Source organism: Vidua macroura, chromosome 5 (genome assembly GCF_024509145.1).
Source record: "Vidua macroura isolate BioBank_ID:100142 chromosome 5, ASM2450914v1, whole genome shotgun sequence".
Classification (NCBI taxonomy): Eukaryota; Metazoa; Chordata; class Aves; order Passeriformes; family Viduidae; genus Vidua; species Vidua macroura.
Window position 1 is genome coordinate 64,517,936 of NC_071575.1, and position 16,132 is coordinate 64,534,067.

At 34.9% G+C, this 16,132-nt stretch overlaps 1 protein-coding gene across 1 annotated transcript in view; it reads right to left on the bottom strand.

Moving 5' to 3' along the window:
* The window catches only part of SEMA3E (semaphorin 3E), a 126,166-nt gene that overhangs the window by 20,870 nt on the left and 89,164 nt on the right, over positions 1 to 16,132 (bottom strand). Inside the window, exons 5-10 of the mRNA XM_053978680.1 lie at positions 11,485 to 11,578; positions 5,329 to 5,448; positions 4,760 to 4,902; positions 2,888 to 3,002; positions 2,485 to 2,554; positions 946 to 1,090 (exon numbers count right to left, since the gene is read on the bottom strand). Of these exons, the coding sequence (XP_053834655.1) occupies positions 946 to 1,090; positions 2,485 to 2,554; positions 2,888 to 3,002; positions 4,760 to 4,902; positions 5,329 to 5,448; positions 11,485 to 11,578 (687 nt within the window). The remainder of the gene's footprint in view (positions 1 to 945; positions 1,091 to 2,484; positions 2,555 to 2,887; positions 3,003 to 4,759; positions 4,903 to 5,328; positions 5,449 to 11,484; positions 11,579 to 16,132) is intronic.

A 16,132-nucleotide genomic window follows, 5' to 3' on the forward strand; every position in this document is an offset into this window, starting at 1 on the left:
GATTGTTTTCAGTTTGGTTTTTCACAGTGTTGTTTTAATATTTTTATATTCTTTGTAAAGGATACAGAACAAGGATATTGTTAAGCTCAGGAACCTGAGTGAAGGGTAGCAAAATCTCACTCTGAAAGGAAATCAATGAACTGTGAGTGTGCCAGACCATTGCCCCCAGAAAGAACCAGTCTTGAGCAAAGGACTTTGAATAATGGAGAATTTGCTCCTTATCATCAAATGCATTTATTCTACTATTGCATTTATTCAACTATTCTCCAGTTACTTTTATTAAAATATGTCTAATTTCTTATCTGCTCATTGATCTACATTACATAAGTATTTAAATTTTATCCTTTTGGAAACCGAGGTGGAAAAAAGGAATGAGAACCACCTGAAAACTATTGAAATATTAAAAATTTTGAAATGGTGGATTCACTTGGCTTGTGAGTTGTTTTTGTTTTTTGGTTTTTTGTTGTTTTTGGGTTTTTTTTGTTTTTTTTCCCTTCCTTTAACACTTGTTAAATGTCTCGGTTTGAAAATGCTAAAGAAAGAAAGAGAGGTTCCTTCACAGGTAATGAACTTAATGTTTCTGAATGAAACTGAATGCATCTCACCCACCTTATAGATCTTCCTCTTTCCATCCCTTTTGTCTGGGGTCCTAATTTTGGGACCTTAGGACCTTTACACAATGCTGATAAAATCATGTCCCAACAGGATTTTGAAAAATCTTATATACTTGATCCAACCATTTTCTTTGGAAAATGTATGGTTCTAGCACTTAATTAAACCTATTGTTGAGCCATTCCACACTTTTCCAAGAATAGCTGGAGTATGTAGATTTTCAAAGAATATCTTTGACTGTGAAGTCAGGAAGATTTGTACATTAACAGCAGTTTGCTTTTTCTTTCCAAAATCATTAACACAGCAAAGCAGTGGAAAATAGACTGTACTTACTGAACCAGGTCGAGGATAAGGTACTTTTCTTTCATAGAGAGCCCAGTGGTATTCAGGTCCTTCTTTATGAGCATATGGTCCATTGAAAGCTGCTCGGACACTTGCCATGTGGTAAACACATATAGCATATCCTCTGAATATATTGCTATGAAGTAAAATTTAAAGACATTACTAAAGCAATATGTCACATTCTGTCCAGATAATAGTGGCATTATTATATAACTAAAAACAAGTCACATTTCAACAGCAATCAGGGAGAAAACACTACTTATTCTTTCCTATATGCTTTTCTTCTAAATATTGCATCCAATGTTCTTTAAAAGCCTCTAATGTGTTTATAGTAATAACATTTCTCCAAGGAAGCTCTGTGTTGTTATGCCAAAATTTGATGCTAGTGTACACAAACTCTAAATTACTTGTTTAGAAACAGGGAAAGCAAAACAGACTGAACTGAGGTCCTGTATGACTTTGGTTAGTGACTTAAACGGTTCACCATTTTTCTTCTTTAATGTTTTTCCTACTGCTTTTTGCTTGGAAAGATGGGAACCAACCAGTGCTGACTAAAATAAACGGTCCTAAAATGAGTCCCTTTTGTATTGAGTGGGAATGTTGATTGATATTATTAGTTAGATCAGATCACTTTATGTAGAACAATCCAGGTAAAGATACCTATTTTAATTTTTAACTTTATTTTTAAATTTTATTTTATTTTGTTCCAGAAGAGGAATTGTTTTTAGTTTTTGTGGGGTTTTTCTGCTTTTTTTTTTTTTTGGTTTTTGTTTGTTTGCTTGTTTTTTGGTTTTGGTGTTTTTTTTTTAAAGAAGCATCAGTGTTCTCTACAAAGAAATTATTTCTCAAGACTGTAGAAGATGATCCAGAAAATTTCGATTTGGTGCCCAACTTTCTCTATTGGCAACAAGAGTCATTAGGAAATGCCAGGTATCCTCTATCATAGAGGAGCAGATCTGCCTTTTGTTACTAAAAAGAAAAAAAATCAGGAGAAAGTGGCAAAAGCATAGGTGTTCTTTTCTTACATCCGAAACTAACAGTCAGATTTAGTCCTGTGTACACAGGAGAGTTCTGTGGGCTTGCACCTGAGCTAGGCTGCAGTGGAAAAGGAAAAGGAGGCCACCACCAACATTGCAGCTGTTGCTTTAGGCTTTACTAAGAAGTTAGTAGGAATTTAAGCTGCTATTTACTTAACCTTGAATTACAGTGCAGCTCTTAAAGGAAGACAGGTAGCTCTGAGATGCTGTTCTTATAAGCATGCAGATGTGCATATACTTTGACATAGGAAATTGTCAAGCTGAGAAATAATTAATTTGTGATCTAGATATACTGAATCACAGACTGAGAACTCAAGCCCCTGAATGTAATAGAGAAATTTTTACATTAACAAGGAAGCCCACTGTGAATAGAATTGAGATTAAATTGTTTACTATATAGTTGCTAAGGGATATGTATCATCCAGCTTCTATCTCTTTAATAGACTGTTCAAACAGTCCTCTATGGCTGCTATTGTTTCTTCTAGTTGTTTACCTTGTTGTGTTGAAGAGGCCAAATATCACTGGATTTTTGTTATCACGAGTTTGCAGCAGAAACACATCCTCTGTAAAATTTAAAGGCAATGTCATTGTTAAAAACCTACCCTTCTCAGCCCTCCAAAAGAAAATTCATTGATCCTTAAAAGCCCAGTCACATTTTACTCATTTATTCAATTTAATTTTATGAAGATGTTAATCTTTAAAAACAATGCAGTACATAAAGGAGTAATTGGTAACAGTGAACTCCATATGTGCAGAACTTCATATTCGTTGGAAACAACACTAAACACCATTCCCTGATAATGAATACAAGTGCAATATTTGACAGTAAGATGTGTTATCATGAAGGTATTTTTTTTTCCCATGGTTTCTAGTTGTTTGCTGCCTAGGATATTTACCTAATTCATCAAAATGTGTGTCAATTCCATTTCTCCCAGGCACAGAACAAACTAGTCTGGTTTTGAGGAAAGTGGTCCATTTATTGACGAGCACTCGCTGGCCTCCCATGTCATTCTGTGTAGAAAGAAACAAATGCCAGTGGTAATATGAATGAGTAAGTCTAGAAGCACAAACATCTCTGATGAATTAGCTGCTCATTATATCTTCTAATGTCAAAAGCATCCATTTTCAAACCACATTTGTATTACTAGAATTATTTCTCTGGAGTCAGTTTTCAAGTAGGATTGCACTGATCAAGTCCAGGTCTCATTAAGATCTGCGGTTTCATATGAATTTTTTAATTCTATACCACATCCCTGGATAGTTTTAGCTATACAGCTGTTGCAAAGCTTTTTTTTATTGCTTATTTTTGCAAACTAGATATATTGAGTACATTACTGAAGTTTAGCTTTGCTTTAAGAGCTCAGTGTGGGGTTAGTTCAATGTATCTGGAAACCAAAGCCCTGAATCTATCTATAGACCTGGTGTAGCTGGGCCAAGTCTAAGGCAATTATTTGTTTTTCTAACATTTTCAACAACTTTAAATAACGCCTGCCTTGCTAAGGCTGTCTCACCTTTTTCTTGCTCTTGCAAGCATTGGGACTTTCAAGAAAAGGGAACATTTAATACTACTTGCTTTAGGATGCATCCTGAATCTGTGGCCTTATACTCAAGAACTGTGCAACTGGCTGTTGAAGGCTCTGCAATTGGCTTGCAAAACTCCTCTCACAAACAGAAATCTGTTTTCCTCAGAAAAGTAGAACTATGAAGGGTAGAAACTTCTGTGTTACAAAACCTGTTACAGCTCAGATGAAAATGCAAAAGCTGAGGGAAAAAAGCCAGTTCTTGAATCACCAGCTAGCTAGTTTTTGTATTCACTAAATCAAATCTGACTTATGACATACAGCTGTGAAGTTAATGGCCAGATAAGTTTTGGAGAAGTGGAAGAGAAAGGTCAGTGGGATTTTGGTTTAACCCATGGCTAGAGATAAGACTTCTTGGTGGATATATTGCAGAGTAGGGGGAACTATTAAAATAATCTATCCAGGCATATATTCAGAACATAAGCCAAAGAATTCCAGCTTGTATCTTGATGCAGGTTGGAATCCAGAAATCCAAGTGGCTTTGTGAACATTAATGTCTGAGGCTGCAATTTGGTACTTTGCATACATCAGATGTTTTTAAGTTATACATAAGAAAGTTTAAGGTGCAGTATGCTGGTGAGCATACATGACAAATATCACTTACTGAAGTGACAGAAAAATAATTAATTTTATCTTGCTTTTTGCTCAGTAGTTTTAGGAATCCTCTGAACTATCCCCTAAGCTGTAGCTCCTACAGTTAGGAAGAGATTACAAACTTCTTTTGAAACAAAATCAGGTGTTAAGAAATATCCTTCTCTTTCTTTCCTTTAATCATGCTGATATAGTCCCAGTGGGAAAATAGGAGAGCTCCCCTCATCAGCCTTACAGTACTTGGTTATTAGCAGAGGAAGGCACCCAAAATTCATCAGTGTTTAGAGAGCACCAATATGGGCAGCTGGGAGATCATATGTTAACAGTGCTCCTCTCCAGCAACTGCCCAAGATCTTACTGCTGTGTGTAGGGACAGGGAGCCAAAAAGAGACGAGATCAACACACCAGGAGGATGGCCCAAGTGGCAAATGGAGTATTGAACAGAGCAGTACAGGGAAGCAAAATCTTTCCTTGTGATCTTTCTGCTCCTGATAAAACTTAAGTCTGTTTGTGATAATAATTTTCTGAAAATTATGTTGAATAATTTGCATCATTTGTTCTAGTTTCTTATCTGCACCATCAGAGAAAGGCTCTTACCGCACATACACGTCCCACTCTGGTATATATGGCATGAGTGCTTGTCTCAGCTTCCAAAGCTTTTTCAGTAAAGAAGAAATATACTTTGTTATCCTCGTGGTCTTCATTGTCAGGAATCATGTATGAGCCAACGAATTTTGGTTCTTTAAAAAAATCAAAAAGGAATCGAGTCCAGTTATTAAAATATTGCCTTATTTTTTCAAGCCTTAAAAGCAGCTGATAGCAACCAAAAAATAAAACTAGAGGTAAGGGCTCTGTCAGTCAGAGGGCTATCTAAGGGCAATTGGGTGATAGAAATATTAAAAAAAATTTTTTTTGGTGAGTATCTATAGAACATGTGGAATAGATTAATATTGAAGTATTTTTATACCTTCAACTGGTAAATTAATATTCCTTTGTTTTTGCAAAAGACAGTTTTCCAGTCCCATTCTCTGTGTTTTACATACTTTAATTTGAGCTAGTCTAAAACCCGATGCTAATATTTGCATAGCAATCTCTGATGCCATGCAAACCAGAAATTGTCTAGCCATCTGAAACACCTCTGGTTTCAGCTCCTCCTCCTCCCACACCTTTCAGCAGGCGCTCGTTGTCAGGTTCGGTGCGAAGATGGGCCGCGCGGTTCATGGAGCGAAACACGGCAGCATCTCTTCCCCAGTAGTCGCTGTAGAGACCAGTAAAAAGTTCACCACCTGCAGACCAGACATTCAAATAAAAACCTAAAATGAAACAATTTGGTAATACGCTACATATTAATTTAATTGCATGTTATAGGAACTACATTATAAATACGGTATGTGCTAATTATTAGGCGGAGAGGTTTTCCAGGCATCCTACTGGAACTGTTCCACTTCACCTGGAATAATTACAATTTGGGAATAACTTTCTGTCTGTGTTCAGTGGACACAAAAAAAAGGCACTATTTTTCTCTGGTCCAGCAATAACTTGTTTTCCTAGCATTGAAACATTTACCAGCGCAAGGACAGAACCTGAGATTTCATCCATCCTCTACAACTGATGATTAATAGTTCTTGAAAAATTGATGAAAACAGAAAATGGGTCTTATTTTCAAAAGATTTAGGTGGTATTCAGAAATGAAGCAATCATCAGAAAAATTAGAAATAATACACTGAACGACAGACACTGTTGAAAAATAAATATGTATATAGGTACAATTTAATATATTCAAAAATCAAGCCTATTTTTGACCCATCTTAAATTGTGATATTGGATATATTTTACCTTGGGAAAATGCCATCCCTACTTCTACCTTTCAGTTTTGCATGGACACTATTCCCCGTAACTGACCAAGCATTAACAATAATTTATTTCATATCCTTGTGGACTTGGATTACAATTTTTTTAGCCCCAATTTAAGAAGTAGGCAGCTTCAGCAAGCAGTTGTCACTAGGTGGCATCCTTATACTAGAAAATAACACAAAAAGACTTAAACTGCACAAGGAGAGGAAAATAAATTATTTCCAGTTGAAGGCTAATCTAAGTGGAGGTTTCAGTGACACAGCTTCCTGCATCCTAATCAAAATAAACATGACTGATACATCCAAATATCTTTTGTTGGCACTTATAAAAGATTATAGCAGAAAGCAAGAATTTTGTTTGCAGGTCTCCCGCAAAGCGTGAATTTTGTTTCTTTTAAGAGAGACACATGAATTGATTGGTGGCATAATTGTGAATGATTATTCTGAAAAGTTAATATTTTGGCAGCTGGGGCTGCTTCCAACACCTCTGCTGAGCCAGAGCTGAGCATAGTTTTGCCTTAGGCTTCATCATATACAGAATGGTTATTGCCCTGGAAAATACATGGTTGAGATTTAGTGTAAAATACTGGCAAGTGAAGTAAAAAGTAAGTATAAATTATAGCATCTGTAGAAGTGAAGGTTGCCCAAATCTAATAGAGAACTTTACTTTTCAAACAGCACAGAGCTGCCTAAACTGTAGAATTTGCCAGTGTTTTTATAACTTTATTTGTTTCAAACAATCTTCACATCACTAATTAATGAGTTACATTAGTCATATATCTCCCTTTGGGAATTCCACTAGAAAAATATATCAGACTAGCTGGTATTTTTTTTTTAGTTTAGGTGATGTGTGATGCAAAGCAGGACATTTTATCTTTTCAGAACTATAATGTATCTTTGAAAATGCATCAATGTAGAGTAAATGATTCATCACATATTGCCAATGATCAGGATTGACATCTGTGAGTCCAGATGTGCTCAAGTTTGAATATGAAGTTTATTCCTTCTGTTTGACATAAGTATAAAATATTGTTATAAATAACTAACCTGCTGGTATGGCATTCTACTGTATACTGAAGAAGTTATAATTGATTGTACCTGTGAGATCCTGAGAGGAGAAAATGTTACTAAACTAAAGTATCATGTGTGAGCAGACAGGTCACTTCACCTAAGAGCAACAATGGGACAGTACTGACAAATGTGACTGCCAAATATCTCAGCACAAAAACATTCAACATAATTCTGAGATATTTTGTACTTTTGACACTAAGAGGATCTTCTCTTGTCTTTTTCAGTAGTCTTTTGTATAAATGTAAGTTAAAAATTTTGAACACTGCTAGGTTTTTATTGGTACTGACCAATTCCAGATTTAGAGATAACCCAAGATTGAGGCTTGAAGAATTCTGGAAAGATTTCTATTTTTTTCTCCTCCCTTGAAAAATTACTATTATGTATCAATTCAATCCTGTTTTGTTTGCAGGGTTTCATACTGCTGTACATCACGCTGATCAACCTCCACCTTCCAGTGAAAGCTGAGTAACTTCAGAGACGTTCACTGCTCCTCCCCTCTTCCAGTCTAACCTCAGCTACACATTAAAATGCTAAAATTAAGTTTTGTTAATCAGATTAACAGCCTGGTTAGTCATGTTCTAAACAGAATAAAAAGTTTATTCTTTCCATATTTAAGCAAACAGAAAACTCCCATGGACCTCAAAGACCAGTTTTAACTCAACTGATACACGCATACGTTTTAGCTAGCATTTTTTCAACTTTTAGCTAGCATTTTTTCAAGCTAATAAATATATCAAAATTCAATGGTAACCATTTAAAAACACTTTCATTTTGCCTTTTATTCAAGGAAAAAAATTAACAAATTAAAATACAAACTTTTTCTTCTAAACCCTTCAAAATTCCTAGGTGACAACCCTAAACCAAACCAGATTGAAGCATTTAAATTGAATTACTCATACAAAAGATTTTTACAAATAGGCTGCTACCACCTTAAAGATGATATGCTTTTTGTACTTGCATGAAATTGGAAGGTACAAATGCAAACACAAGCTATTATTCATCAGTAGTCTTTTTTGTGTAAAATGGAAAATTTATTTTATGAATAAAGCATTAGAATGTAATGAGTAGAAAAACTGCACCTTTCATTCATTTCTTTGACTGTCAGTCAGTTATTACTCATATGTCTAAAATCAGAAGACTAATTCACATTTTAGAAAAATGATACTTTTGGCAGTATGAAAATAGAAAACTAAAAAAACGCTACTGTTTAACTGGTAAACTAGTACCTCTGTATATTTGTATTTTCTGTCTGTCACTCAAGTATTTTGCCTTTTGTTTTGAGAAAAAAATGTAGTTTTGACTAGACTAGAAGAAAAGACAAAAATACCTAACTTTTAAAACTGTAAAAGCAGAAAATACTTTTGGACTGGATTCGCTGGATATTAACCTATTCAGATGTACTTTAGGTTTTTCACCACTTGCTTCTGATATATTGCAGGTAAGTATACATGGACATAAACTAATTTTTCAGTTAGTGTGGTCTAAATTAATCAGTGTGCAAGATCTGGTATCAAAAATAGTTTTGGCTATTGAAAGCAGATGGGGGAGTTCATTAGGAATAAAAGTCCAAAAGTTTTATATACTGTTGAGCTAAACATAAACATTTTATTCAGCCTGTCTGCCATCCAACTTCCATTCTGTTTCCTGATGCTGGCAATAAATTAATTGTTCATGTATTGAGGAATTTATCACAAGCTACTTCACTAGTGGGTCAGATAACCTAGAATAATGCTTACAACAGCAAGTCACGAACTGTTGTTTTCTTGGAGTGGGTATTTTAACTCTTGTGTTGAAAGACATAAAGAGTTGGGGAACAATGGATTATCTTTCTTCCTAAATTAATCCAGCTAAATCTGCTCCTAAATGGTTATGGTGCAAATGATCTTTCAAGATCAAGATTTTAAAATCTTTTACAATTTTATGAGAGGTATGTAAAGTTTTCTTGTTAGCCTACTCTTCATTGTTAGTCAATGGCCATGCTGGTGTAGGTGCTGTGTTAATGTGAGGGGCAGAGGTGGGAGCAAGTTTTGAATACTTTCCTTAGGGGGAAGGAGGAGCTGGGGTGTCCTTTGTTAACAGGTTTGCATACAACCTTTTCAAGGACATGCACATTGGCTGAACCTGCATCAGAGAGTGCAGACATCTCTGGGGTGCACCTCCAAGATCATGCTGACTTCATATCTGGACCAGATTTCACCTTCTAAGAAAATTGAAGTGCATGAAGAAGAATTAAACCTCCAAGCATTGGAAGAAGGACTGGAAGACCAGTCCTGGAGGGTGCATGGTGTAGTATACATCTCCTGTCATGGGGTAATGCCCATCATAAGCTGAACTCAGTGCTTGTCTGAATGAAGGAGCATCTTTTCCTTCTCAGTGCATTTGGCATTAGAAGTCTTCTCATTCTCAAATGTCAATTAAAAGATTATTATTCCTGTGTTTGCATCTAGGTCTTCCAACCTTTTCAACTGGCTACCTGCAGAGACAAAGGACATACATCCTGGAGTCTAAGGTGCAGCATTTTATTCTGTGAATTGTGTGTCTCTAGATAGAAGAAGTTGGTAGAATAAAATAGAATAAATGGAACTTCAAACTTCCTTAAGATATTCTTTCTAAGTGTTGGAAATGTTTAACTCTACTTTGGTGTATCAGTGGTCTGACAAAAATACTATTTTCTCCTGTCAATCTTGCTACATTACAGAATTTTTTAGCTTTGTCAGATATCTTTGTCAATGGACCTCCAAGACTCTAATCAGCCTTTACCAGGGAAGGGTAAAGGAATTGTTTTCTCCTTCAGATAAAAATATGGGCATCCATAGGACCTCCCATAATTCAGGCAAACTCTTAAAGCTCAGAGGGACAATCTGGCTTCCATTTAAGCAAATAAAATTTGCATTGATCTCACAGTAGGAACATGATCAGATTAATTTATTTACTTAGTTCTGTCTGAGGAAAGGTTGAGAAGGACTTCAAGATTAGACCATGAGGTTTCAGGCCTACGGCAATTCCATGAGTTTTTGTTCCAAGGCTAAGCTGAGACTTGAATCTGTCAAAAACTGTAGAAACAATTTAGAAATATGGGTGAGATAAAAGCATGACAGTCTGTGCTTCATGGATTTTGAAGAGTCAGGCAACATACAGTATGTTTTTCTAGTTCTCCTATGACTTCTTAACCCACTAACTCTTAAGAATTAGAGCTCTAATTTACTTTTTACTTTCAATGAAATTGAAGGATATTTTGATAAATTGCTGCAGTGTGAAAGATTTGTTATTACTGCTGCAGATTCTTCTTTTAATTAATTTGTTAATATAAAGCAACAAATAAACCTAGCATGTAAAAATACAGTGGTCACTCACGACCAATGTTTTATCACCACCATGGGTGAGAAATACCATTGTAGTCAATCATCAGAGAATTTAGTTGCCTGATTTTAAGATGCAGAGACAAATGCAAATATCAAAAAGGCCCTAAAATCATCTTTTTTATCCCTGAAAAATAGAAAATTTATTTGAATTTTAGCTTATTTTTCTAGCTCTTTCTTTTAATCTATATACCTTTTGAATGCTCAGTTTCTGTTTATGTTTTCTAAACCCAGAAATCATTGTACTACTCCCTAAGTCCATCTAGCTTTTACCATTTACCTGCTGTTTCAGACTATTTTTAGTCAATGTACAGTTAGTCAATAGTGCCAAGACTGTCTTTGCTTCATCTCACAAAATGTTTTAAGAAAACATTTTTGAGGAAAGCCCATATGGTTTGCTATATCACAGCTCCAGAGATCCCAGTCCTTTAGTGCTACACTTCCCAGCAAGGCCCAGAGGAGCCCTATTTCAGCACAGCTTCCTGGCAAGGCAGGACTTAGATTGAATTCTATTTTTATATCTTTTGAGTATGAGATCAACTCTTCTAACACAGAATCACCAGTTTGCGGGAGTTTTGTTAGAAGGCAGCATTGAAATAAAAAAAAAAAATAATCTCAAAAATGGCAATTTATATAATCAATAAAGCTTGATATAAAAAGAGTTTAAAAAATTCATATTTTTACAGGGTGCTTGTTGATCAGATTCATCTCAGTAGATGAAAACAAAAGTGGTGTAAATGACTAAACCAGTCATGCTTCTTTGCTTTTAAGGAAAGCAGGAAATTATTATTTCCATAATTACAAAACAATCAATTACCTTCAGGATGGCACATGCCATTCAACATTCCACTTCAGTGAGACACCCTTGCTGTGGTAATGCTGCCTGGAATGTAATATTAATGTGGGCAGCACCAAGAGGATTAATTCTGACACGTGGAAGATTGCAATGGAAGGCTGACAACACTTTGCTGTGCTGAAGAAAGAGACTCAGAATGACAGATTGACAAGACTGTGAAGCTTGTGACATAAAGATCATTACCAATTAAGATGGAGGTGAAGGAAGAACTGGGGTCAAAAGGGCACCTGCCTCGTCCTCTCTCAAATTTGTGCGATTCCAGTTGAAACAGATGATCCTTAAATAAAAAAAAAAAAAAAAGAGAACACCATAAACCCTACAGGCAAAGAAAGCACAGCCCTTAGAGACAAGCTTTAACTTCGTTATACCTTTGTAGAGGATTGACTTCATTAGGAAGAAAACACAATTATGGTTGCTCACTGATGTATTAGTAAAATTCTCTGGGTTTCTCCAAGTCACCCTTGTGTGTGCACTGCCCGAAAAGAATCAGAAAAATATGCATAATATTGCACTTTTTTCATTTCTGTGGGAGTAGGAAGGAAAGATTCCTCTATCTTTTCTCCAAATTATCTACACATTAAATAGATATCTCACCATGGAATGTGTTTTCCCCCTTTAAACAATTTTTTTTTCCCAGTAGTTGTTAAATATATCAGACTGTGTTATCTTCTCTTCATAGCTTGGAGATGTTTATATATCTTCTTCATAGAAGTATGTTTAGGAACGAATTCCCAGTTATGGTTTTCAGAGCAGATGTGATTTTTTCAGTGGATTTAACAGAATATCAGTATAAAAATATTGGCAACTTGGATTAAATTGTCTGTATAAGGCTGTAAAGACTGAGAAAGAATTTACAATTTAAATTTTCATTTGAAATGGTACGTTTGTCTCAGCTTTCACAGAAAAGCCCATTAATGTCTGATTAAAATATCAAGTGAGAACACAATATTTTTAATTTAGATATTAACAGAACAGCATGCCACAAAACACAGAGAAGGGGGAGAATAAAAGGACAAACACATAGAAAGCTATGAAAGTTTGATAAAAATATGCCACAGAGCCATCAAGTGTATGACAAGCAAATATTTTGATAATTTAGTAGTTCCAGTTCTGTGTAAAGTCTTACTCAAAAGTCCACTGAAATGCAGATTATGTCAATGTATTGGATAAATGTAACCTACCTGTTCATTAAACTAAATCTCAGGTTCATGTTCCTAATATATGAGGCAAATATTTTGTGAGGCATAAAGTTACATGCAACAGGAAACCAAATCCCCCAGAATTTTGAGAAATACTTGCCTCAGTCTCTCCCTTACAGAATACATTATCAAAAAAGTCCAAGGACTTTTTAGTCATAAAAATCAAGTTTTATTAGACTGAACTTTTCACATATTTCTTAGACTAACTCAATATTTGCACAGAAAACAATCTTCATAATCTACAACATACAAAATTCTCAAGCAAGTGCAATTGCCCCAGAAACTAAATGAATATTCTCTTCAGGTGGCTTCATGACAGTTATGCTGTCCTGCCAAAAAAAAAAAAAAAATCCCAGCTTAAAAAGACAAGGACCAAAGAAGCAGAAGGTGGAAAACTGGAAAGATAATAATAATAATGAAATAATAATTTAAAAGGACAGAAAGAAAAATGTATAACGAAAGTGAAAAGGAAAAGTTGTAGAGCTCTTAGTACCCACTAATTGTTAAACAATTGAATCTTTATGTGCATTTAATTTAAAACAGTCAGTCTTGACTTTGTCATAAGCCCCTTGACTTCAAAGCATTATTCACATCTTAATCCCCTGATCAGATAAGCTGATGTACCTGTCTTCCATTTTCAACTGTCTAAATCATACATGTCATTTTGCTGCAACTTCTGGTCAAAAAGAACTATTCCCAGTAGTTAGAGAGCTTCTATAAAAACTGGGATACATCTCAGAATGCAGTTCTGCAAAAAAGAGGACATCTGTTTCATGTGTACTTGCAGTGAAAAATTCGTAAAATTAAATAAAAAATAAATAAAATAAAATAACATAAAATAAATAAGGAAAAAGCCATATAAATTTTAGGTAATGAACCTAAAACTCACGAGGTAACAAAGCATTTATAATCTCACCTCTCCAGAAGCTTCTTTGTTGGCCTAACCCTGGTATATTAGTGCCTGGTTGTTAAAGCTGATGTAGCAGAAAATAACTGTCTTGGGTAGAGACTGATGGTGCAGAAATATTGTTTTATGCTGTATCAGCAACAATTTCACATCAGTAGTAACTATTCCCCCTCTGCTGATGGGTAAATGTCAAACAATGAAGAAATATTTCCCTGTGTGTGGAAATCTCAGTCCCATTCCATACTTTTCAAACACCACATACCATGTATTTTTCAAAACTAAATACTGTAACATTTTGAGTCAACAATGGATAAAAAAATAGTGAGGTGAACTCAGGAAGGGAAAGAAAAACTTTCTGAAATAATGAAAAAGTACTTGGGAGTCATAATGGCATAAAATTTGATGTAAAGGAAATATTTCTAAAAACCGTATGAAGTTATGTATTCTCTAGCTGGGTATTCAAAATAAAGTTACTTATGAAAGAGTTTCTCCTCCGGGACCTCAACTAAACTATTTGTCAGTGAATTGGTTCAATAAAGGTTTAGAAGTAAGTGGAGACACAAACCAAGAGTTAAAAATTGATAGATTATTCTGCTCTTCATGCTTTATAGTTTGTGGTTCTCATTCTGTCCTACACAGTGAATAAAAACTGAAAGCTTTCCTGCTGTTGGAGGAGACATGGTCCCACCAGGTCATCATAACATATTTTGGTCTTCCCCTGTTAAAATGCCACTGGTACTGACAGCAGGGAGATGTGGCCAATAGAGGAGTCTTCTGGATGATGTGGAAGAACTTTTCATCGCTGTACACAAAATTGTACCAGCACCATGAAAAAGCTACTAATGTAGTTAATAATTTCCCTGAGAACCAGAATTTAATCAATGGTAAAGACAAACCCATCTCTTTTAATATTCACAACATGAATGTGTTTAATACAGCTAACTACATGACTGTGGAATGAAAATGCTAAACAATATGCATAGTATCCTTTCATTGTCTGGAATTTATGAATAAGAATTGTAGCCTAAATATATAATCTAGTGTTAAAACTGGGGGTGGACAAAAAGGTTGGATTTCAGTGCAATTTGTTGGAATTTTTAAGAGGAGGTCACTAGTTTTGATATAAAGCAGGATGTGTATCTCATAAATGCTTGCAGACACATGTAACTGTCTGAAAAGTTGCTGAAAATGTAAGCAATGACTCCTCCAAGAGAGATTTTCCACCTTCAGATTTTGGACAGCATGCCAAATATTCCATGGTTGCAATAAGTTATTCCTATCACTGGGGCAAGTAACTGAAGTTCAGGTGTAAGATGTGTCAGCTTCCATGGGATGCCAGTTTAAATGAAATAAGCGTTGCACATTAATAATCAGCTTTGAAGGCTAATTCCATAATTCTAACCCTCCTTGCAGTTTTTGACATTGAAATCCCTTGAGAAACATCAGAGTAAAACTGACAGTTTCCTCACAGATTATACAGCCCATCAATTCAACATCATAATTTATTTTATGGGCATTTTTCAGTGGTTAGGGTAAAAACTATGCAAAAGCACATATGGAGGGCTGGGAGTGGAATTACGTGTTTCTACATGTAGCTTGGGAAAAGAAATGGGCTTCTGGGTTTGATTTATGATACCAGTGACTCAGGAAACATAATACACTTTCAACTATTATTAAAATAATAATGTTCTTTCAAAGAAATAGAAGATATTTTCAAAGCATTCAACATTTTGCCATTAACTTGATATGAATTGATAATTTTAGACAATGAAGGCTAAAATAATGTAAGCTATAAACAATAGTGAAAGAAAAGGTCAATCAGAGGCATTAAAATTTAAAGGCTGAATTTAACTTTTGTTGCAGAAAATCGCTTTCACTAACGCCAAGTGCTGCTTTGCTCCGGGTCAAGACAACACTTATGCATGTGATTAATTTAAAACATATGCTTACTTCCATTCCTGTTCAGCAAAGTACCTAAGCCTATTCTGAACATTAATACAATAGCTGTATCTTTTCACTAAACCAGAGACTTAAAGATACAGAGGTTTTAGTTGTGTTTTCCTAGGATATTATTTTTAGGAGAGAAAAATAATTTGATTTTCTGTGAGAATTTGTGGTATTTTGGTTGTTTCACTTTAAATTTTATTATTTTCCACACAACAAAAAAAGTAAAACATATCATACTGGCATTTTTTAAAGGAGATTGAAAGCATTTAATAATCTTTAATTACACCCTTAACTGTGTCTGCATTTGTTGCAACAGTGCTGACATGGTCTGCTCTCAAGGAGGTTTGTGCATTTTTGTGGTTGGTAGAGTTGGTTTTTTTTTTTGGTTTTTTTTTTTGTTTGTTTGTTTGTTTGTTTTTTTTTTTTTATTATTATTTGTTTTTTGCATTTTTCCCCCCTAACAATTTCATATTGTTTCCCTTGCTGGATATTATATCATATTTAGAGTATAGCAGGGAAAATCTGTGCAGATTTTTTTAAGTATATTTTTAAACACTGGCTATACTATTCACTACTGCTCTAAAGCACTGGGCAAAATTTTCTCAGCTTTAATGATCTCATAGTTCTTCAACTTCGAGTAAGAATGATATTACATGCAAGAGCTGTTTGTTGCATTCCTTTTCTAGAGGTCATGTAATTTTTTACTTTTTTGAGGAGAACTAGAAAAAGGAGGGTTCACATGCAAAACAAATTGAAAGGAAAAAGGTAAAATAGAGAT